Source organism: Triticum dicoccoides, chromosome 7B, assembly GCF_002162155.2.
Source record: "Triticum dicoccoides isolate Atlit2015 ecotype Zavitan chromosome 7B, WEW_v2.0, whole genome shotgun sequence".
Classification (NCBI taxonomy): Eukaryota; Viridiplantae; Streptophyta; class Magnoliopsida; order Poales; family Poaceae; genus Triticum; species Triticum dicoccoides.
This window is the reverse complement of record NC_041393.1, coordinates 726,813,160-726,836,246: the sequence shown is the minus strand read 5'-3', so window position 1 is coordinate 726,836,246 and position 23,087 is coordinate 726,813,160. Positions and strand designations below refer to the sequence as shown.

The 23,087-nt window shown below is 45.8% G+C and overlaps 2 protein-coding genes across 3 annotated transcripts; one reads left to right on the top strand and one right to left on the bottom strand.

Moving 5' to 3' along the window:
• Positions 1-3,533: 3,533 nt before the first annotated feature.
• Positions 3,534-20,845, bottom strand: LOC119339548 (WAT1-related protein At1g09380-like). The gene is made up of 5 exons (XM_037611562.1): positions 20,825-20,845; positions 20,514-20,723; positions 20,268-20,426; positions 3,905-4,056; positions 3,534-3,645 (listed from the first exon to the last, which is right to left on the bottom strand). The coding sequence occupies exons 1-5, from the start codon at positions 20,843-20,845 to the stop codon at positions 3,534-3,536; spliced, it is 654 nt and encodes a 217-aa protein (XP_037467459.1).
• LOC119341645 lies at positions 12,961-20,873 on the top strand. Of its 2 annotated transcripts, XM_037613515.1 has the most exons (3): positions 12,961-13,595; positions 18,923-18,997; positions 19,603-20,873. In XM_037613515.1, exons 1-3 carry the CDS (start codon positions 13,037-13,039, stop codon positions 19,656-19,658), a joined length of 690 nt encoding a protein of 229 aa, XP_037469412.1. In that variant the 5' UTR covers positions 12,961-13,036; the 3' UTR covers positions 19,659-20,873. The 2 variants fall into 2 exon arrangements, with proteins under 2 accessions (XP_037469412.1, XP_037469411.1); XM_037613514.1 differs by lacking the exons at positions 18,923-18,997; positions 19,603-20,873 and adding an exon at positions 13,946-15,049 and having other exon boundaries at positions 12,962-13,595.
• Positions 20,874-23,087: the final 2,214 nt, after the last annotated feature.

Here is a 23,087-nt window from a genome sequence, read left to right as displayed (position 1 = left end):
CTGTTCATCCCAGAGGCAGCATCGATCGGCTTCAGATAGCAGCAGTACCGAAGGAATTGCTCCATCGGGTTCAGTTAACAGCCATCGATCGATTGCTCGGGTTCAGTAACGCGTACCTGCAGTGCAATTGCTCGGGTTCAGTTAGAGCCCAACGCCTCGCTCGGGTTCAGTTAGAGCCAACGCCTTGCACCTGTACGAGAGAAACGCGCATCGCTCGGCCCCCGACCTCCCACCATAACCGGCAACTCCCCAAAATTTTCCTTCCCCTCACTTCTACCACGGTTTTTTCCGTCATGGACGTCCCAAAGAATTTCATGCAGCTGCGTCTCCGGCCCGCCCAGGACGAAAAGCCCATTTTCTATCATGATTTTTTGTCATAGAAGTAGGAGCCCACCACATCTACGATGATACCGGGTTTTGTCACAATTATCGTCATAGAAGTGTCATATGTATGACAGAAACAATTTTCGTTCGGCCCAAAATATCACGGATGTGTCTTTTTTTGTAGTGTTCAACAACACCAACACGCACCAGTGGATCACCACGAACACGCTGGAGGGGTCAGCTGAGCTCGAGCGGCTCTGGAGCGGGTGGGGGAAGAGGAGGGGGATCGTCGGCGTGCTCGGGGTGGGGATGGCGGCCAGAGGCCTTCCCGGCCGGGCTGCGGCGCTCTACGGGTGTGTGAAGGTATGATGAGTGTGTGTGAGGAGAGGAACGAGCTCGGGGGAGCTCTATTTATAGCCGAGGCCGAGGCGGGGATAGAGAGCTCGCTGGAGTTCTCTCGAGCCTTGCCCGGCGACGAATGGCGTCAGTGAGAGAGGGGGAAGATGCAGGAGGTCGCGCGGGAGCTGTAGGTGAGCTGCGATGAGCACAGGAGCGCGGTATGCGGCGAGCATAGGGGCACGGGTGCACTATTGCGTTGGCCGCGCCGTGCCCGTGCTCGCTGCGTTGAGCTCTGGCGTTTGCGAGCGCCAGGGTGCAGTTAAGGGGGCTCAAACAAAGATGGTGGCGCGGTTTGGCACGGTTTAGCAGCGAGGGTAGCGAGCACGCGCGAAACAGAGGCGTTGGCTTAACGCAGAGCGCGTCAGACCCATGCCAGCCACCTTGGACGGATGTGGTCACCGCGTGAACTATGGCATCAGGTTGAGCTAAGCCCAAACAACATGTCTGGCAGCTAGTCCTTTGTCGTTTTAGTTGTTTTGCACACTTGGTTGGGTCACAGGTGCACTCTGGGAGTGTCTATCTTCCTGGCAAGTTTTTGGACAGAAACTTGTGAGCTTAACTGAGAAAAATCTAGTGGGAGTTAAGGGTTTTGCTTTGGGGTTTAGTGATCTCTTAGGAAGGTAATCAAGCTCAGAAAAGATCAGCCCCAAAAGATCAAGCAAAAATATACTTGCTATGCAAAGTGATCATTTTGTCCAGAACAGAAATGATTTTTTGTATTAAAAATGTTACAAAAAGTTATGCAATATTTTTGCTCACGAAGGTGCCCTAGGGTTCAAAGAATATTTGTGAATTTATTCAGGATTTTTGGAGCAAGAAATCTAGGGGTTGCTTTGGAGCTTTCTTCTCTAAAGGGATTTTCAGGGGGGAAATGAATAATTTTCTTTTATAAAAATATCCATTTGGCTTTTGTTGGAGTTTTTGCAGAGAAGAAAAGGAGAGTTAGAGGTGGATGGGTCACTTGGCTGAAAATCAAGGGTATGCCCAAGTGTTCAAGTCCATTTAAATTGATCCAAAACACCAAATCCAAAGCAAAGACAACTGAAAGTCCGGAAAAAGAGAGAAGGCAAAAACCAGGCTGTCACAAACCTCCACCACTTGAGATGAATCTCATCATCGAGATTCGGTTGCTTGGGAAAACAGTTCTGGGTAGGTTGTCCTTAAAAATTCCTCTTTTTCCCAGGTTTCTTCGTCTTTTGTGTGATGCTCCCACTGGACCTTGTAATATTTGATTGCTTTACAGCGTGTAACCCTTTCTGCCTCATCCAAGATTCTGAACGGTCTCTCCTCATAAGTTAGATCCTTGGCAAGCTCAATTTCTGACATATTAGTATTTTTCTCGGGTGGTGAAATACACCTTCGCAGTTGTGACATGTGGAACACGTTGTGTACGTCCGATAATTCTGGTGGCAATTCCAACTGATAAGCAATGGTGCCAACTCGTGTCATAACCGGGAACGGACCAATATATATTGGTGCCAATTTGCCTCAGGTCTAAAATCTCTTGACTCCCTTCATGGGGGTGACTCGGAGATACACATGTTCACCGGGTTCAAAACTGACTTGTCTATGCTTGGCATCATATTAACTTTTCTGTCGTGACTTAGCCAGTTGAAGTCTATCTCGAATTTCCTTGACTTGCTTCTCTGCCTCCAATATCATATCGGTACCGAAGGTACGGCTGTCTCCAGTTTGAGACTAATTTAATGGAGTGCAGCACTTATAGCCGTATAATGCTTCAAAGGGTGACATTTTCAGGCTGGTTTGAAAACTGTTGTTGTACGAGAATTCTGCATATGGCAGACAATCTTCCCATTTCGGTCCATGGGCTAAGGCACATGCTCGTAGCATATCTTCAAGGATTTGATTTACTCGCTCGGTCTGACCGTCTGTCTGTGGATGATAGGCGGTGCTATATTTAAGAGTGGTTCCCAAAGCATGATGGAGTCGAGACCAAAATGTGGAGGTAAACAATGAACCTCGGTCCGAAGTGATTGTTCTTGGCACTCCGTACAGACTGACAATCCGAGATACGTACAACTGTGTGAGTTGATCAGCACGGAGAGTGGTGCGGATGGGAATAAAGTGAGCCGCTTTTTTGTTTGTCCACTATGACCCATATAGCATCATTGCCCCGTTGAGTCTTGGGTAGACCGGTGATAAAGTCCATGCAGACATCGTCCCATTTCCATTGTTAGACGGGTAGAGGTTGGAGAAGTCTGGCGGGTTTCTGATGTTCCGCCTTTAATTTGTTGCAGATGTCACAACAAGCGACAAAATATGCGATGTCCCTTTTCATTCCATCCCACCAAAATATTTGTTGAAGATCTTCGTACATTTTGGTGCTGCCTGGGTGTATCGAATATGAGGATTCATGCGCTTCTGCCAAAATTTTCTTCCTCAAGTCTACTTGCTCAGGTACGCATATGTTTTTTTCAGACCTTTATGGAATAATTAATAAAAATAGCTGCATGCATCGATTGATGCAGAGGCCAAGGTTTAACCTCCTTTTCCAAAAAAAGCATCTTACTGGCGGTGGACCTATGAATCTAGTATGTCTTTGTTTGCATGCGACTATGTTATTTTCTGTTCTAAACGCACCAACAAAATAGATAGCTATGCTTATGAATCAGATTATGGTGTCAAAAGGGTTCGGAAATACGTTGTCCATAAACAAACACACAAGTTAGTTCAGCGATTGCCCATGCATACTAACAATGGACACTAGTTGATCAACGTGAGTAGCGCTAGGATCTTGATCTTGCGAGAACTCGCCGCTGTCATCCAGGCGGCCCTTGGTGGCCTCCGCATCACACACTGGCACCACAACCATCCTCGACGTGGGGCGGATCGCGCGCCTCCCTGGCCTTTCCCCATAGCACCAGGTAGAGGCCGACCACGATAAGCACCGATCCGACCGCACTGGGCAGTGACAGCAAAAGAAATGCATGTCAAGATAAAAAGGATGAAGTTTGTTGAAGAAAAATGCTCTCAAGGGTGCATGTTTTATGGGTCTGTCTAGGGCACATATATATGCACTAAGAATCTTTGGTGTACTAGGAGTACTAGGTGCGAGATTAACATCTAGTACATACCATAACATATGCTTAACACCTCATTGATCTCCTATAGCTCAGGCCATTTTTATGTTTAAAAGAAAAAACCTAGAGCAAACACTTACTCACCGAGGTGTATCTTTTCACCGAGGAACGCCCACCCCAGCACGGCGCAGACCACCAACACCACGGGATTGAACATGGAGAGGAACAGTGGGCCACGCAGCTTAATGCACCATGTCATCACCACAAAGGTGGCCCCCTGGCCCACGATCCCCTGCATACATTCTTATAGAGGTAATAGCACCCCAGGTCCACAAACTTGCACCGAATGTGATGTTTTAGTCCAAAACTTGCAAAATGTGACTGAGGAGTCCACAAACTTGACACCCTATGTGATGTTTTGGTCCACAGCCACTCACAGCGTGCCATGTGGCAGTTCACAGGGTGGACCGGTCAGCTCTGGCAATTTTGCACGAAGGCCCCTGCCGTTCACACTATTCAACCTGCAGTACACCCACCTGAATTAAATGCAACAGCCGTTGGACAGATCCGTTCGATCTCTCCGGCTGTCCTGTCGGGGGAGACAGTGTGGTGGCGGCGATTCTTGATGACGGTTGTCATGGCACCATCGTCGCCGGAGTTTGCCGGCGGGGTTGAGCCACCTGCTTCCACTCATCTCATCCGGCCGTTCGGCGTCATCCCACCGGACTATGGTAAGCTCCTGTGCCCTCTTCCCCCTCTTCCTTGTTCTTCCGCCCGTGCTCTGTTTCCTCGTCACCGGTGTGTCGTCGGCGGCGGCATCAGCCCTGCCGCGTCTGTTTGTCTCACGGTGGTGTGCTTGTTGAATGCTGTTTGTTTTCTCTTACGGCAGTAAAGCTAGGGTTTTTGCGTAGTGGGTTTAGGCCGAGTAGATTAGGTTAGGTTTTAGCCTCGCAAAGTCTAGGGTTTGGCTTGACAAGTGGTTCATTCTTTCTCTTTCATATGTTAGACTTGTTCTGTCCTCCATTCATGTGCACCGGAAGAAAATCTGACAGTAGTTGATTGTGTTCATTGCCACCAAATTTAGTTGTCCAATGCTAATGTTTAGTTGTGCAATGGTGTTAGTGATGCCACCAGTTGGTTGTGTTCAATGGTAGCAACTACAGTTAGCCCAAGTCTTGCTTTTTGGACATATGACTGAATTTTTTCAGTTAACTGTAGTTATCTGAATTTTGTCAGTTGACTGTAGTTATCTGAATTTTGTCAGTGCACTGTAGTTATTCAGAATGTTTTCAGTACACTGTACTTATTCAGAATGTTTTCGGTGCACTGTACTTAACTGAACATCTTATTTAACTGAACTTCTGAGCTAACTGAATTTTAATGTTAAGTTTATACATCATTTTGCAATGCTTACAAATTACACATCTTTGATGCAGTGTGTGATTCAGAAAATGGACAAAGGGTGGACACTTCTTTCTTTACACTTGAACTTGAGCATGGTGGACTTTTCTGTGGCCCAATCACTAATTTGGAGTACTGGAACCCTTCAGTGGAAGTTCTTGATTATGTTGATGCCAACACATTCTCATATTCTTTCCTTGAAGAGCACCTAACTTGGTTGGGATATCCAGTGGGTGAGCACATACTTTATTGGTGCTTGCCTGACAAATCAATTGCAGATGGTTTGGTTAGAATTAAATCTGATGATGATGTGCAACACATCATCAGAGCTAGTGTTGATCATAAAGTGCTGGCTATTATGGTTGACCATGCAGATTTCATCAGCAATTTCAGGGCTAAATCCATATGCACATTGCCATCAATGCACACTGCAAGTGAAGCATCTTTCCACCAGTCAGTAATTTCTGTCAATGAAGATGAGCCATTTTTAGAGTTTCCTGCAACTGGAACAGAACCTGAAAGCTTGGTTATACATGGTGTAGATCACAATCTGGTTACTGAAGATGCAGTAACAGTAGTTGAAGATATAGTTGTTTCTAAATCAGATTTCAGTGACAGTGATTATGACATAGATGAGGGGGATGATGATCTATATGATAACAACATTGACTTTGATGTTGATGAAGAATCTCAGGAAGAAGAGGATGATGTGGAGGTAGATGAATATTTGCTTGATGATGAAGATCTCAATTTGCCCATTGAGGAAGCAGAGCAGTTGAGGTACAAGTTTACTACCTTCAATTCAAAGGTGGACATGGTTGCCCCTGCCTTCAAAGTTGGGATGGTCTTTGCTGATGTGAAGGAGCTTAGACTTGTTATTACAGCATATTCTGTTAAGAACAGAGTTCAGATCAAGAACTTCAAGAATGACAAAACTAGAATAGAGGCTGTTTGTGAAAGAGGATGCCCATGGTGGCTAAAAGCTGGGAAGGACAACAGGACAGGTGAATTTGTAATCAAGTCTTACTATGGAGAGCACATTTGTCAGAAGAAATGGAAGATAAGGAAGATGACAGCTAAGTTTCTATGCTAGTATTTCATAGATGAGTTCAGGGATGACCAGAAAATGTCACTTGGTACATTTTCAAGAAAGATCACCAAGTCATTCAATGTGACCCCTAACAGATGGAAGCTAACAAGGGCTAGAATTGCAGCCCTGAAAGAGATCCATGGAGATGAAGAACATCAGTTCAGTAGGCTATGGGACTATGGTCATGAATTAAGGAGTACAAACCCTGGCTCTACATTTCTGTTATCAACTGAGCTGAAGAAAGACCCAAAATTTCCAATGGGCAGGAAGTGTCTGAAGACACTGTATTGGTCTTATGATGCATGTAAAAGAGGTTGGTTAAAGGGGTGCAGGCCTATCATTTTCATTGATGGATGTCACATGAAAACAAGGTTTAAAGGAGTTTTGCTTAGTGTTGTTGGAATTGATCCAAATGACTGCATTTTCCCCGTTGCAATGGGTTGGGTGGAAGTAGAATGCACAGGATCCTGGGAATGGTTTCTGACAACTTTGAGAGATGATCTAAACATCACTAACACTGCTCCTTTCACAATGATGAGTGACAAGCAAAAGGGATTGATAAATGTTGTGCAGAAAGTGTGGCCAGATGCAGAGCATAGGTTTTGTGTGAGGCATATCGATCAGAATTTCAATGAGAAGCACAAGGGAGAGTTGCTGAAGCAAGACCTGTGGGCCATTGCAAGATCACCCAACAAAGTGAAGTGGAGGCAGAACTGTGAGAAAATGGATGCAGATAGTTTAGCTGCATTTCATTGGACTGAAAGACTTGATCCAAAGACTTGGTGTAAAGCATTTTTCAGTGAATTTCCCAAATGTGACATTCTACTGAACAATAATTCTGAAGTGTTTAACAGCTATATCCTTGAAGGCAGAGAGATGGCAGTGTTGTCAATGCTTGAATATATATTCTACAAAATCATGCAAAGGCTTGTGAGCAAACAAAGAGAGGCAATAGAAAAGTGGGCAGGGCAGAGAATATGCCCAAAGATCAAGAAGAAGTTAGACAAGAACACTGAATTTGCTGCAAATTATCATGTTTCAAAAGCTGGCCAACAGAAATTCAGAGTTCAGTCTGGAAATTCTAGCTACTCAGTGGACCTGTGTTTGCATACCTGTGATTGCAGGAGATGGCAGTTATCTGGTGTGCCTTGTGGCCATTCCATAGCATGTTGTAGGGAAGAAAGAATTGACCCAGAGTTAATGGTTCATGACTGCTACACTGTGGAGAATTATTTGAAAGCATATGGCTACACACTGGTCCCTCTAAGAGATCCTGAATACTGGGAGGTGCAGCCAGGATACAAGGTATTTCCACCAGTGTTCACCAAACAGCTGGGCAGGCCAAAGAAAAACAGGAAAAAAACACCTGAAGAGAAAATCAAACATGGTGTGAGATATTTGAACAAGAAAGGTGTTACAATGCATTGCTCCATATGTGGCAGAGCTGACCACAATAGAAAGGGCCATTACAGATGGCAGGAAGCACTTGTTGAAGAAGGTGTAGAGCTGGTTGATGAAAATTATGATGATCCTACTTTTCTGCGGGTATGTCTCATTTGTAACTAAATAAAGTATCACTTGTAATTGAACAATGTTTCATCTTCAACTGAATAATATGAGCTTCTTCTCTGCAGAACATATACCCCACCAGGCCAGATCCTAGGTTAGATCCTAGTGAGTCACCCACCAGCATGGTCTTCAACATGGCTACCAGGGATAGAGCTAGAAGAGCTCAACAAAGAGTTCATGGCCCATTGCCAGAACAGTCTTCATTTGTTGCAGCTGCTGGTGCTGCAATACCATAGCCAAGGGTCACTACAGAGATGAACATTGCTAGACAGACAAGGGCAAGAACAACAGCTGACAAGGGAGAAGGATCTGAAGCTACTGGCAGAGGAAGAGGAAGGAAAAGGAGAGGAAGAGGAGAAGGAAATCCAGCAGCAAGGAGAGGAAGAGGAGCAAATGCTGTCCTTGGAAGAGGAGATAATGCAAATGCAGTGCCAGGAAGAGGAGCAACTGTTGTTCTTGGAAGAGGAGCTAATGCAAATGCAGTGCCAGGAAGAGGAGCAAATGCAATGCTTGGAAGAGGAGCAAATCCAGTGCTGGGAAGAGGGTCAAATGCTCATGCAGTTCCAGCAAGAGGAGGCAGAAATGTGCATGCTTGGAGAGGCAGGGGAGGAATTCCAGGTGCAGGTAGAGGTAGGGGAGGAAGAAATGCAGATGTAGGTACAGGAAGAGGAGCAATCCCAGGTGAGAGGGCATGGTGGCTGATGTTTGGAGAAGATATGAGCAACAGCCTAATTCCTAATCTAAATGCTCCCCCTGATGCTTGATTTGGTGGCAGTTGGTACTGTCACATTTTTTGTAACTAAAAACTATGATGTCAAACATGTGGCATTACTGTCAGTTACCTAAGTTCAGTTAACTACTGTCAGTTACCTAAGTTCAATTAACTACTGTCAGTAAACAAAATTCAGTTAAGTAGTGTGAGTTAGCAATATTCAGTTAAGTGTTGTGAGTTAGCAATGTTCAATGAAGTTAAAGAAAAATAACTTACCTATTTGGCCTACATTCAACTGCATTATTTGGCCTACATTCAACTTAATTTTGTGTAAAAAAATGTTCGGCCTGGGTCTCAAACACAGGACCGTGGGTTTGGTAAGCTAGAAGCAATGCTAGTAGAGTAGTTGTCGTAGTTTGGTGTATTTGTTGCCACTGTTGTAGTAATGCGGCAACCGACCGTGATTCAGTTTTTCGACGGGCCGACGATTCAGTTTTCACACCTGTCTTAAATATGGCAACCCACCGCTCTCGTCGCCCACTACCCACTCTCCACTCCCCTCGTCTCCTCGGTGCTTGTGCTACCCGTCTCCATCTCATCGCCACCAAAGAAATCCTCGCCGGAGGTCGAATCCGCCGCCGACGCCATGGACGGCAGCCTCGGATGGCAGAGGGCCGTCGAAGATCCGGCCGGCAACGACCAGGCGGCGCGGGCGGAGCTGCAGGAGATCGCGCGCTGGTTCCCGAGCATCCAGATGATGAGGAACCACGCGCGCGGCCTCGTCAAGGTAATGACAGACGACGAGAAGCGTCGCGCCATGCCCAGCGGCAATCACGGCGTCGTCGGCGTCCATCCGGCGAAGATCCTGCAGTTCGCCATGGGGGAGACGCGGTCTGATGATCCGGACCAACGCGCGCACTGGTGGATGTATCGCTCCGCCAAGGCGCCGCCGCAGCAGGACGATCCCAACCGTGTCGCCTCCAGGGCGGAGCGCGTGCGTGAAGTCGTCCTTGCCGTCCCCGCGCCAATCAACAGGGTGTACTGGGACAGGTTTCAGCCTGACCTCCTCCTTCCCGACGATGTCTCCGACGCAGATTCATCGTCCGACTCCGAGTACGACCACCTCACCTCCGACGCGGACTCTGGCTACGACTCGGAGACTGAGTCGTCTCAAGAGTGGGAGGTGGATGTCATCATGCTCTCTGACGATGAGCCGGATGAGGTGCAGATGGCACCACGGGCTGTGACCATCCCAATCGACGTGGACGCGCTGCCGGATGTGCTTGACGGCATCGTCGTCAAGCAAGAGGAGGCGGACGAGGCGGACAAGGTGCCTGTGGAGGAAGAAGTGCATGTCAGGAAGGGGAAGAAGAAAGCAAGCAACAAGAGAGCTGCAGATGGGGAGGTGCGCCGCTCGGAGAGGTTGAAGATGCTGAAGGACAAGTGAAGATGAAGCCTTGAAGCCTTGAAGGATTAGGTATGCTGATATAGTAGAGCAGCATATAAGTTAAGTATTTTGGCACTGTTGTTTAGGTATGCTCTTATATGTAGAGCATATAAGTTATTCTGTGATGTTATGGTCAGTGAACTATGATGTTGAACTATGATGCTATGGTCAGTGAACTATGATGCTAAACTATGCTATGAATGTTGAATGATGTTGTTTAGGTGTTAAAATATCCAATGCTGTACTTAGTTAGTTATATTTGTTGTAGTGTTTCAATGTCTACATGTACCAACTCTTTCCAAAAATAGAAGGGACCTATCTGCATGTCATAGGGTCAATATGGTACACTCAAAAATTCTGTAAAAGTTTAGTTAACTATCAAAATTCACTTAACTCTGAACAAATTCAGTTAACTGACAAAGTTTGTGAAAATTTAGTTGTCAGTTAACTCTGAACAAATACAATTAACTGACAAAGTTCAGTTAACTGACAGTTAACTAGTTTAATTTGAGCAAATCAGTTAACCAGTTCAATTTGAACAAATCAGTCAAAAATTCAGTTAACTGTGAAAAATTAAGTTAACTGAAAAAGTTAACTGTCAAAAACTTAGTGAACTCACTAAATCAATATTAAGATAATTCAAAAATTAACTCAAAGTACTTAAATTGAGGGAGCATAATTTAGTACACAAATTAGTCAAATTACTTAATACAAATAAGTCTGGAATTCCAAGTGCAAAGTCATACTTGACCTGCTACTAAGCAAGGTCATACTGGAACTGGTACTAATGATTACATTACACCATCATTCAAATTCTTCAAGCATCTCTTTCAGCTTCCTTATCTTGCCCTTGGTGTCTTCCTTATGTTTGAAAAGATCACCAATCATGTACTCTAACTTCTTCTTCTCTTGCTTCAGCACATTCCTCTCCAGCACCAGGTTGTCCCTCTCTTGCACCAGATTGTCCCTCTCTTCCATGATGCTGTCCCTCTCCTGCTTCACTAAGTCCCTCTCTTTCTCTACCTTGGCCCTGACAACTTGATGAATGGTTGTGAATTATTTGTCAGAAATCTTCTTCTTATCAAGATCTTCCTTCATGTCAGCCAGAGCAAGTTGTGTGTTGCCTAGCTGGGCCAGAGCTTGCTCCTTCTCAGCCACCATTTGAGCAAAATCAACCTTAAAAAACCTCAAGTCTCTTTCCATCTTTTCCTTCTCTCCACAACCCTAACATTCTCTTGAGCATGAACAACATTGTCCTTGAGCCTAAGCTTGTTCTCATCTTCATACATGCCCCAGATCCTAGCTAGGCTCATCTTCAAAGGGGCAGGCCACTCAGGATCAACCCACTCAGGATCAACCCACTCTGGATAGTTGCATTTAGGTATGTTCTACAAATTTGCAACAAAAGAAAAAATTTAGTACAATGAAAATAGTAGTTAAATACTAGCTGAACTACACTACAAATGTTTAGTTTACATGAACAAAAGAAAGTTAACTTGAGCAATATTTTTTAACTGACAGATCTCCACAATTTCAGACTTGCAAACATTGAGATTCAGTAAACTGACAAATAACAACATTCAGTTAACTGACAGAAGCAACTTAAACACTGAAACTAACTGTCAAAAATAGAAAACATACACACTTAATCTAACTGTCAAAACTGTCAAACTTAACTGAACACTGAATCAAGCAAAATCAGCAACTAACCTTCTGTGCACAAGCTAAGAATCTCCTCCCACTATCCACTGAATCAAATGCCACCAGCTTCTGACACACACATTGATGCTCACATCTTGAACTCAGATCTGTGGCCAGGCCGCTCCATTCCAAGCACAAGATGGTGGCAGGTAGCTAAAACATAACAAAATCAGCTTCATTTGCTAACTAACAATGCACACCCAAAGAAACCCTAACCGTACCAGAGCAAGAGATCTAACCTGCACTTCGCTCCTGACTGACTCAGCGTCGGACGAACTGCCAGAATCGCTCCCGGAAACCATGGTGACGAGCTGTGCAAATGTTCAAGGTTCAAAGGAGGTGGTGGGGGAGGGGCCTGGCTGCCGGCGACAGAGGGAGAGGGAGAGCGAGAGGAAGAGGGAGAGCAAGAGGATGGAGAATGGGGAACAGGGAGGAGAAAGGGGGACAGCAACGGTAGGTGTGGGGTGGGGGAACAGAACAGCAACGGTATGTGGGGTGTGGAACGGGACCAGCAACTGTAAGAACTGCGGGTTGAATAGAGTGAATGGCAGGGGCCTTTGCGCAAAATTGCCAGAGCTGACCGGTCCACCCTGTGAACTGCCACATGGCACGCTATGAGTGGCTCTGTGGACCAAAACATCACATAGAGTGTCAAGTTTGTGGACTCAGTCACATTTTGCAAGTTTTGGACTAAAACATCACATTCGGTGCAAGTTTGTGGACCTGGGGTGCTATTACCTCATTCTTATACTCCTTCCGCTTCAAAATAGATAACTCAATTTTATACTAACTTTAACTAAAGTTAGTACAAAGTTGAGTCATAAGGAAGTACTACTCCCTCCTTTCATAAGATAAGAACGTTTTAACACTAGACTAATGTAAAAAATGTTCTTATATTATGGGACGGAGGGAGTAATTAGAAGCAACATCTGAGTTTCCACGTTAATTATGTAAAACTAAGCTAATTGCCCGTTGGATCTACATCTTATGTATTTGTAGCCTGATGCATCACGTCATTCTTAAGGAGTCCTGACACGTTATCCCATGCAAGTCTCCTTACCAAATCTACCAAAAAGAAACGGAATCAATAACTCCCGAATGTGCCAGGTTTTAGCAATTCACTCCGAACGCACTCGTCGCCGTCCATCGTGGTGCACGAATTTTGAAGCTTTGGAGCTTGACGGGTCAGCAACCAAAGTCGTTCGAGGATTCTTTTGCTCAGCCCGAACGTTTCTTCCTCCCACCGCACGTCTCTCTCCTTATCCACTGTCTTTCCTTATCCACTCCCACGGCCACACCACTTGTTTTGCTCGGCTCGAGAGTGAGGAGGACGAGCGCCGCGCTGCTCGCCGATGCGAAGCTCTAGGATGGCGCACTCCGGGTCCCCGCCGACCGGCTCAAGCGGGGTGAGTGGCCGCAGCGGCCGTCGAGGCCGCCTCCGTCTGCGTGCACCTCAACTGCTCAACCTGGCGGCCATCATCGAGTTTGGTGCACTCCGGGTCCGCGCTGACCTACTCAACGGGGCGACGTGGGCGGAGAGCGAGCGCCGCCTGCTTGCCCGCGCCGCCGCGGCGAGCGCGGACGTCGAGGCCGCCTCCGTCTGCGCGCACCTAGCCGCCGTCCATGGCCACTGCTGTGGCTGCTCTAGGCGCTGGGTGCGGCTATCACCTCCGATGCGGCTGGGCGTCCTTGTCGCAGCCACAGCCGGGGGGCAGCGCACCCTATGCCTGCAAGATTGTGGAGGCGCACTACTCGATGACGGGCGTGGCGGTCCTCCACATCATGTTTTGCTGCAAGGCTGCAGGGAGTCCATGCTCGTCGTTGTTCGCCAGGTGATGCCGCAGCCGCAGGTCGAGCTTGACCACCACGGTGGCGAACTGCAAAAGACATTTGGATCCTTTTCCACTGCAGGTGGCAACATCCTCAACCCCCCGTCTTTTTTTCATTTTTGTTACTTTGATTATCTGCAAATTGATGTTCCATGATCCAGTAGAGGCAGATCCGAATTTTGTGTTCAGATTTCTCACCCCCAATTGCATCCCATGACCTAGGAGACTAGTACAGATGACATGCCATGACACAGTGCACTAGTAGATATGTCATGGCAATTTTCACCCCCATTCTGTACCATGGTATTTTTGTGATATGTTGTTTTTGATTTGGTTCAAAACTGGTAGGGATATTCTAGGGCAATTTTCAATATGCAGTGAACGACAAATTTAGATTCGTTCCACCACAATTTTTCCATTATGTTTTTGTAGGGCAAATAAGCCTCGGCCAGGCTTCGGGCACCGCGAGCGCATGTGTGCGCGCGGTGGACGTGTCGGGCTCGAGCCGGAGCGGGCTTGGGTGCGTGTGTGTGCTCCCAAGCGTAGGTGTGCGTGTGTGTGTGCGTGTGTTAGCGCGTGTGCGCAGGGTTGTTAGCGCAGGACCAGGGCGTGGGCCGCATAGGGCGCGTAGACTGGCCGCGGCGATCGCGTCCGAGCGCGATGAGCGCGCGCGAGCCAGAGCGTGCGGGGCGTGGCGAGTGGGAGGTGGGTGAGTCGTGGAGCTGCATGGGCATGTCCGTGGGCTCGGGTATAAGACCCTCTCCCCCCTGTGTATTCGCTGAGGCAATCGAGTTCGAGCTCGAGGTGAAATACAGAAAAACCCGTACGTGCGGGAGGGCGTTCGAGCGCCGGCAAAAATTCTGTGTTCTTCTTCCTCCCCTCCGGTCGTGTCTCCGGTGATCACCGTCGAGTGCCGCAGGCCGTGGCACCAACATTTGGTATCAGAGCGAGGCAACGAGGCGCGGTGAAGGAGCTCGCCGGAGTTCATGGCGCTGGTTCCACACGGCAGCGGAGGCAGCGCGAGCAGATCGGTGGCTATGGGGATGCCGGTGCTCGCGCCGGACGGCTACACCGTGTGGGCGATCAAGGCGCAGGCGATCCTTGATGCTCACACGCTGTGGGAGGCGGTGGCGCCGGCGGGCGACGCGGCGGTGAACGCCAAGAAGTGCAAGATGGCGCGGGCGCTTCTCCTGTCGGGGCCGCCGGAGGATGTGCTGCTCTCGGTGGCGACGAAAGCCACCGCCAGAGAGGTATGGGACTCTCTGAAGGTGCGCTTCATCGGCGCCGAGCGGGTGCGCGCGGCGAGGAGGGCGACGCTGCGCGGCGAGCTGGATCGGCTCAAGATGGACGACGGCGAGTCCCTGGACGCATACGCCGGATGGCTTCCGGGCATGGCGGCGCGGTTCGCGGGCCTGGGGGCGACGCTCGGCGAGACGGAGCTGGTGAAGAAGCTCCTGGACACCGTGCCGGACCGTCTCTTCCCCGCCGTCACCGGCATCGAACAGTTCTGCACTCTGTAGGAGTTGACGTACGACGAGGCGCTCGGGCGGCTGCGTGCATTCGACGAGCGGGTGCGGCGTCGCGGGCAGAGCAGCGGCGAGCGGGCGGACGGGCAGCTTCTGTACACGGCGGCGCAGTGGCGTGCACGGGAGCAGCGTCAAGGGGGAGCTCGGGACGACGACGACACGCGCAGCATGGCGACGCGGGATGGCGGAAACAGGCGTGGCCGCTGCTACAAGTGCGGCGAGCGCGGCCATTTCAAGCGCGATTGCCCGGAGCTGCGGAAGGCGCCGGCGGAGGAGCGAGCACTGGTGGCGGACGTCGATGTCGAGGACAATGGTCTCCTCTGAGCCTCGGCTTAGGGGGAGAAATGTAGGGCAAATAAGCCTCGGCCAGGCTTCGGGCACGGCGAGCGCGTGTGTGCGCGTGGTGGACGTGTCGGGCTCGAGCCGGAGCGGGCTTGGGTGCGTGTGTGCGCTCCCAAGCGTAGGTGTGCATGTGTGCGTGTGTTAGCGCGTGTGCGCAGGGTTGTTAGCGCAGGACCAAGGCGTGGGCCGTGTAGGGCGCGTGGACTGGCCGCGGCAATCGCGTCCGAGCGCGATGAGCGCGCGCGAGCCAGAGCGTGCGGGGCGTGGCGAGTGGGAGGTGGGTGAGTCGTGGAGCTGCACGGGCATGTCCGTGGGCTCGGGTATAAGACCCTCTCCCCCCTGTGTATTCGCTGAGGCAATCAAGTTCGAGCTCGAGGTGAAATACAGAAAACCCGTACGTGCGGGAGGGCGTTCGAGCGCCGGCAAAACTTCTGTGTTCTTCTTCCTCCCCTCCGGTCGTGACTCCGGTGATCACCGTCGAGTGCCGCAGGCCGTGGCACCAACAGTTTTCTTAGGAAGAACCAAATTTTGCCGCGGCAAATTCATACGTTCTGCCATCACTACATAGGAGTTCTTTTTCCATGCCGTAGTTTTGCCATCAAGTTTTACATTTCTGTCATAGTTTTAACGTGTCAATCGCATTATTTCTTCAAGCAGATGCATTTTATTTTTGAATTTTTATATAGCTAGCTGAGTAATGTTATGCCCTATGAAATTCGGTGACTTCCGTAACATGGCATTTCTGTCACAGCAATTCCATTATTTTTTGTCACATGGCATATTCTGTCATTTTTCATTTTCCTAGTCTTTTTGTTCATAACTTGGCAAATTCACTACTGGTCACATGGCAAATTCAGTTATGGTCACATGGGAAATATATTAGAAAACTATTTAACATACATGGAAAATTCCTTTTTATAAAGCATGACAAATTTAGTTCACCGATCATGGCAAATTTTACAAATTCACCATGGCAAATTTATTTTATGCATCTTGACATTTTTACTAATTCACCATGGCAAATTGTAGTTAGAGAAAATAATTCTAAATTGTTATAAAAAAGTTACCATGGCAAACTATAAAGAGAAAATAATTCTAGGTTAGTTATCAAGAAAGTTGCCATGGCAAAAAATTGTAGATAGAGACAGTAATTCTAAGTTGTTACCAAAAAATTGCCATGGAAATTTGTTGAGACAAAAATAATTCTAAGTTGTTATCAGAAAAGTTGCCATGGCAAATTATAGAGAGACACATAATTCTAAGTTTTTATCAAAAAGTTGCCATGGAAAATTTGTAGAGTGATTTTTTTAAGTTGACATCAAAAGGTTGCCATGGCAAATTGTAGAGAGAAATAATTCGAAGTTAGTTATTAGAAAAGTTCCCATGGCAATTTAAGATGTTAAAAAACATGGGTACATTTTAGATGTTCAAAAACATTCTAACTTGCCATGGCAACGTTATAGATGTTGAAAAACATGGCAAACTTGCCATGGCAACTTAAGATGTTTAAAAACATGACAAACTTGCCATGACAACTTAAGATGTTCAAAAATATGGCAAACTTACAGATGTTCAAAAACATGTTAAACTTGCCATGTCATTTTAAAATGTTCAGAATCATTTGCAAACTTGCCATGACAAACTAAAGATGTGCAAAATCATGGCAAACTTTTTTTATTAAGTTCATACATAAATATGGCAAACATAGCAAACTTCTTTAACTAAGATGTTCAAAAACATGGCAAACTTGCCATGGCAACTTAAGATCTTTGAAATCATGGCAACCTAATATGCTGAAAAACATGGCAAACTTACCATGGCAACTAAAATCACTATTTGTTTATAGCTGTGTTTTTTCCCACGACAACTTATATAGCCATGGGTAAACTAACTTTTAATTCCCATGGCAATTTTAAATTAACTTGTATAGCCATGGACAATTAACTTTCAAAGCCCATGGCAAATTCACCATTTTATTGACATGGCAAATATACTTTTATTACAGCCATGACATTGTCGCAATTTTTTTATTACCATGGCAAGTTTTTGTTTCTTATTTTTGGCATGGCAACTTTTATACTTTATTGCCATGGCATTATTACTTATGCATGCATGGCAATTTTTACTTATCATTCATGACAATTTTTACTTCTCATTCTCCATGGCAAATATACCTTAATTTTTTGCCATGGCAATTTTTAGTTAGTGGGAAAATGCATAATTTTTTCATGTTTTTTGTGCACCGAATATGCATAATTTGCCATCTCCTGGAATACATAAATTTGGCCATGTGACAAGTCTGAAAATTTCATAGTTTTGCCATGTGGCCAGGCATGGAACTTGCCATGCTATGAACAAATTACATAAACTAGCTTTTTTGTGACTAGTACTCCAAAAAATACATTCTACATTTTCCATTATTCAGATTGTAGCATGGCATTTTCTAGTTTATTGGCACGGCAATTTTTACTTTTCTTTTTTGTCATGGGAATCATTTTTTGCCATTGTATTTTTAATTTTTTTGCCATGGCAACTATCCCATGCTTTTGTTAGGAATCAAATATGTTGTAAACCTCGCTATTTGTAAAATTATATCATGGCAAATCATAAAATAGTTTGGTCAAACTCGAATGGCACTTTTTGAAATTCTCCCTGGCATTTTTCTGCTTCTAAAGTTGATGACATTTTTTTCTAGTATAGCAAAAACTAGAGTTTTTATTTGTCATAGAAAAAGTAAGCAGAATCTGGGCTTCTTCTTTTGTTGTGCTATTGGGCTTTTTTTTCTTTTTCGTTTTACATGAAAAAGGCCCGGGCCTGGGGAGGTCGTTCGTGATTTCGATGCTATCCTCCCGAACGAAAGCGTTCGTGAGCGGGGAGCCCTCGTACCGAACAGTTCGTTCAGTCTGGGAGGTCCCCAGACCGAACATTCGGGAGATATCGGCGTCCAAAAGAAAACTGAAGTCGTAGGGTTGCCGTTCTTTCTCATCCACATTAACCCATAACCAAGATGCGTATGAAAGAGATACTAGATGCCATGCCTATGCCGCAGCCGCCGCTCTCCCCAGCCTCCGATTCTCCTCCATGGGCCTGCTCGCTCCAGAAGCCATGCGCTATACGCTGCAGCCGCTGCTCTCCACGGCCTCTCCTCCTCCACATCTCTCCCTACTGCAAACCTGCAACAGTTCATGCCTTTCCTGGCGATCTCTCTGTATCCAACCAAGCTATCACGAAGAAATGTACCATCGCATTGGTCGGGTGCTTCGTCGGCCGGCGGACATGCAAATACATCAGGTATAAGGGTAGGCATTATGAGACTATTTGTGTCACTCTCCTTGCCTAAGAGCAGAGCAAAGCATGTCGTGTTTTATATTTCTACTCTTTTGATATCGCAGTATGCTAAGTACGTCTACATTTAGATGTAAGTATGGTTAGTTTCATCTATATAATTAAATTAGCACTTATATTTTTATTAAGGCATCCACTAAATTATCTTATCAGCACCCATAGTTAATGATATACTTGATTCACTGATGCAACGTAGATGTGTACAAAGTCATGGCGATGCAAGATGCCACACAGATGTATAATGCAACGGAGTCTCCAACTCTCTCTTCTGGTACGTCCATGACACCCATTAGTCAGTTCAGCTACTAACCTAATCCAGGACATACATAAAAAAAACTTGCTAAAATAAATATTTTTTTCTAGATTACTAAAACAAGCCATTTATATTGCTAAAATATGTCATTAAGAACGGATGTGTAGACATTGCATATGTACAATTGAAAGAAATCTTTGTCAATTTGATTTTAACTTTGTAAGTTGTTACCCAAACAACACCTTCAGAAAAGAAAAGATCATATTTCACATAATAATTATTTATAATCTCAGCAAAGACACAGTGGAAGACATGCATTTATCTAAATTCCTGATGTATTGAATCGTTTTTTGTTTTATGGCTTTCAAATGAGAGCTTCTATGTAGTGCAAGTATTACGTGTACCTAAATATTGTCTGAAAGCATGAAGAGTCAATTTTTGCTAACTTTCACTACAAATATTTGCAAAGTAATGCAGATGTACAAATTATACCATTATGTTCAATCATGGAAAATATTTTCACAATCTGAAGTTTCTTATTTTAAACTAGCATTTACATTAAAAAAGGTATCACGGCTATATATTGAAATTCGGCCAATGTTTATAACACCATGCATTGATAGGCCTATGGAGAGTATTACCGAAAAAAAGTGCGATAAAAAGCAACGCCAAAAAGTGATCTATTCAAAGTAACTATGGCTTGGCTATTCATATTGGTTTGTAGGACATCTTTTGATGTAACTTATATTATGCTCATGCATGTACATATGTATGATGTATTTGTAGCACAACGAGAGATAAATGTATATTGAGTCTCAATATTAAAAATATTCATGTATGTGTCTTGCATAGAGAAAAGCTTATGTTACGGACTGGATACATGTCGTTGGGGTAAAACTAATGTCCAGGTGTCTGACATAATGTCTGTTTAATTCAGTTGCAACCATTATTATTATAAATCAAGAAAAGTAGAAGTGTGACAATAGAAGCAACCATTGTCAAATAATTCCCACATTTTCTTAAATTCAATAGTGTAAAAAAATAACAAAGCACACATATTCGTTTTGACACATACTTATTGAAGAAATATAATTTCCTCTTACTTAGTGAGAAACTTTTTCGCGTTTATAATATAGTCATGTAAAACTTTATTCATAAACTGCATGTATGAGATTTACTAACAGTGCTATTTCTAGCATGTGCAGTGGCACCGGTCGATGACTAGTTGCACTAATTTTGGTTAGAAACATGATTAGCGAAGCGATTTGGCAAGTAGATATTTTCATACCATGTAGAGGACGGAGTAGAGCCGGATGCCGGACCCGAGCTCCCACACGGAGGCGCCTCGGTCCACGGCGGCGCTCACCACCGTGAAGTCCACGCCCACGATCACCGACATGATGATGGTGCTCATGTAAGGCGCTGCGAACCGTTGCGAGGTCTTGTTCTACAAGAAAAAATTTCATCACCGGCCAAAATGCAGAGTTAGATTATATGTTTGACTGGTTGTGAGTACATGGCTACGGTTGTGTACCTGGAGAACCAGCCATCCGGCCCAGGCCACGCAGCTGAGGATGATGAGCACGTCGCCGGCGCTGCGACCACCGGTGGCCTTTGATGCCGTGGCAGCGGTGATCTCCTTTGCGTACCTCCAGTGGAGAGGCGAGGCCCAGATCCTCAGCAGGGGGCCCTTGCACAAGAGCATCACCATTGATCCGCCGAGGCAGACGGCCGTGCATCTTGGCTGCCGCCGCGATGAGGAACGTCAGGGGACATAAAGGACAAATTAGTTCATTAGAGGCAATGCAGCAGGACGCTTGCTAACAACAGCCCAAGTGGTGAAACCGCAATCAACTGCTCCTCCATCCATGGCCCGATCGAGAGGTTTCCCAAAACCGCGAGGAACTGCTTATGAGGATGTATAAAGCCAGTAATAACGTCCCAAAGGTGGAGTGGAGGGCACCTCACTAGGAGCTTCACGACGTCGTAGTGCTGGTGTGGACGTGTGTCGACATAGCTTTTGCTGCACAACAAGGCCACAAGGGGGCAGTGAGATTGCCAGAAATGGCCCCGACGACCATTAAAAGATGTACAAGGCCATAAGGAATATTGCTTTGCTTGGCATGCCTACTGGCGTATAGTACAACCGATCACAAGCACGCTCTACTCCTACTCTATGACTTGGATAGTGTAGTAGCTCGATCGATCGGTGGCATTCGAGTGATGCGCGTTGGCATGTGAATGTGCCCCGATCAACCCCAAGGTACTGTGTGCCACATATAGCATTCGGGAGTCATGCGCACTCTTTGAGTCGACGCTAAAAGTGGCACCACGCGGCAAGCCACACAAGTTAATCATGCCTTGATTGAATGTCTAACCAGCTAACCTTGAGGCTTGGACTAAGCCAAGGAGGAGGGCGGCCTATCCCACGGGGTCCTACGTAGTTCCAGCCAGCTTTTGAGTCTTGGCGTCTTGGACTCGGTGAATCTGATTATCAAAGTCCGGGTGAGAGAGACAGAGACACACACATATGAGAGATATTGGATGAGGGAGTCACGCAAGAGGTTTGTTAGATTGGGTTTCGGTCAAGCAGAACTGGGCGAAAATTGCAAATTAATAGTTGAAACAAATTCGCAAATTAACAGTGGAAAATGGGCAGATTTTGCACATCTGTGGCTGCAAACATTAGTCGACACTCTATTAATGGGAATGAAGTATTTGCTACACCACATCTGATCACTTGTTGTCCAAACTCCAAAGTCATAAGAAACGGGTGGACATAAGATATGAGAATATAACCAATGTATATACATTTCACCTGAAAAAACACCTGATGTATATGCATTTATAGTCATGTAAACAAAAGTAAGCAACAACCCTAATGTGTATTCAAAATGAACATTAGATCTTAACTAGGAGCCACTAGTAAGAACACCAAAGAAACAATTAATATTAGGTGTTGAGGGTGTAATATTTTTATGTCCACAATGATCGGATATATAATTATGAAATTAATAGAAGATTTCATCTTCACAAACATTGGATCGTCATGAGACCATGCGCTCTAACATTCCCATACTTTATCAATTCTACCAGTGAACCCTCTTGGCAGCTCGCTCATCGTCTATGCAATTAGGCGGGTACATAGAAGATGATTTCTTCAATGATTTTGTCATCTCAACGCATGTAGCAAGGCGTGTGCGAAGTATTCTTGTTCATCCTGGTGCGGCCTTAACGAGGACGGCGCCGGTGCAAATATGAGATGAGGCGAAACTAGGTTGGGACGGTAACCACTGTAGACATTCCATTGTTGGCACTCCGACTGTGGAACCGTTGGCAGCTGGATCAAATGGTTCCATTTTTCCTTTGCTAAAGCTGAACCTGAATCGATTCAGGTACTAGTACTACACACAGCATCTCTATTTTTCCTTTGCTCCTCGTTGCTTTTACGGCCAACTTCTTGGTTGATTCTACAGCGTCCTGTTGAATCTGACCTTTTCTGGCGCTGATTGTTGGACCATGTGGATACGTGAACATCAAAACGAAAAAACATATTTTACTGCTTTGAGACAAACTCATCTTTATGGCTTCATGGTGCCCCGTATCCTACCCAATGTCTTGCAGCGTGGCCTATCAATAAGATGCTCTCGACTTGAGTCGACTAAGAAAACTGTCCTATATGATGCTCCGTCCTTTCTGATTTACAGTTTTGCTAAAGCACATCTAGATGTATTTTAAGTATTGCACATTTCAGTCATATGTCCATTGATTTCACGCTAAGATTTGTGCAAGTATTGTATTTTGTCTTTTTTTTCTTTTTGTTTCTAGTTTGATTGAGTCACTTAGATGTGCAATAACTATACGGCAATCTATATTTATGCGAGTATCTCTAGGCCGTCAATTTTGCCAATGTAGTACAAATTACACTTCTGCTTCGGAACAACCCCCTAAACACATCAACGGGGAGATCTTTTCATAGCCCTTCATAATAACGGGTAGTATGGTCTTTTTTTGAACATCGCCCCATCGAGCGCACCCTATGTATGTACCGCCCGGTCCTATTCACTTCAGTGCACCCCCCCCCCCACCCCCCCTCCGCTCTGCCCAG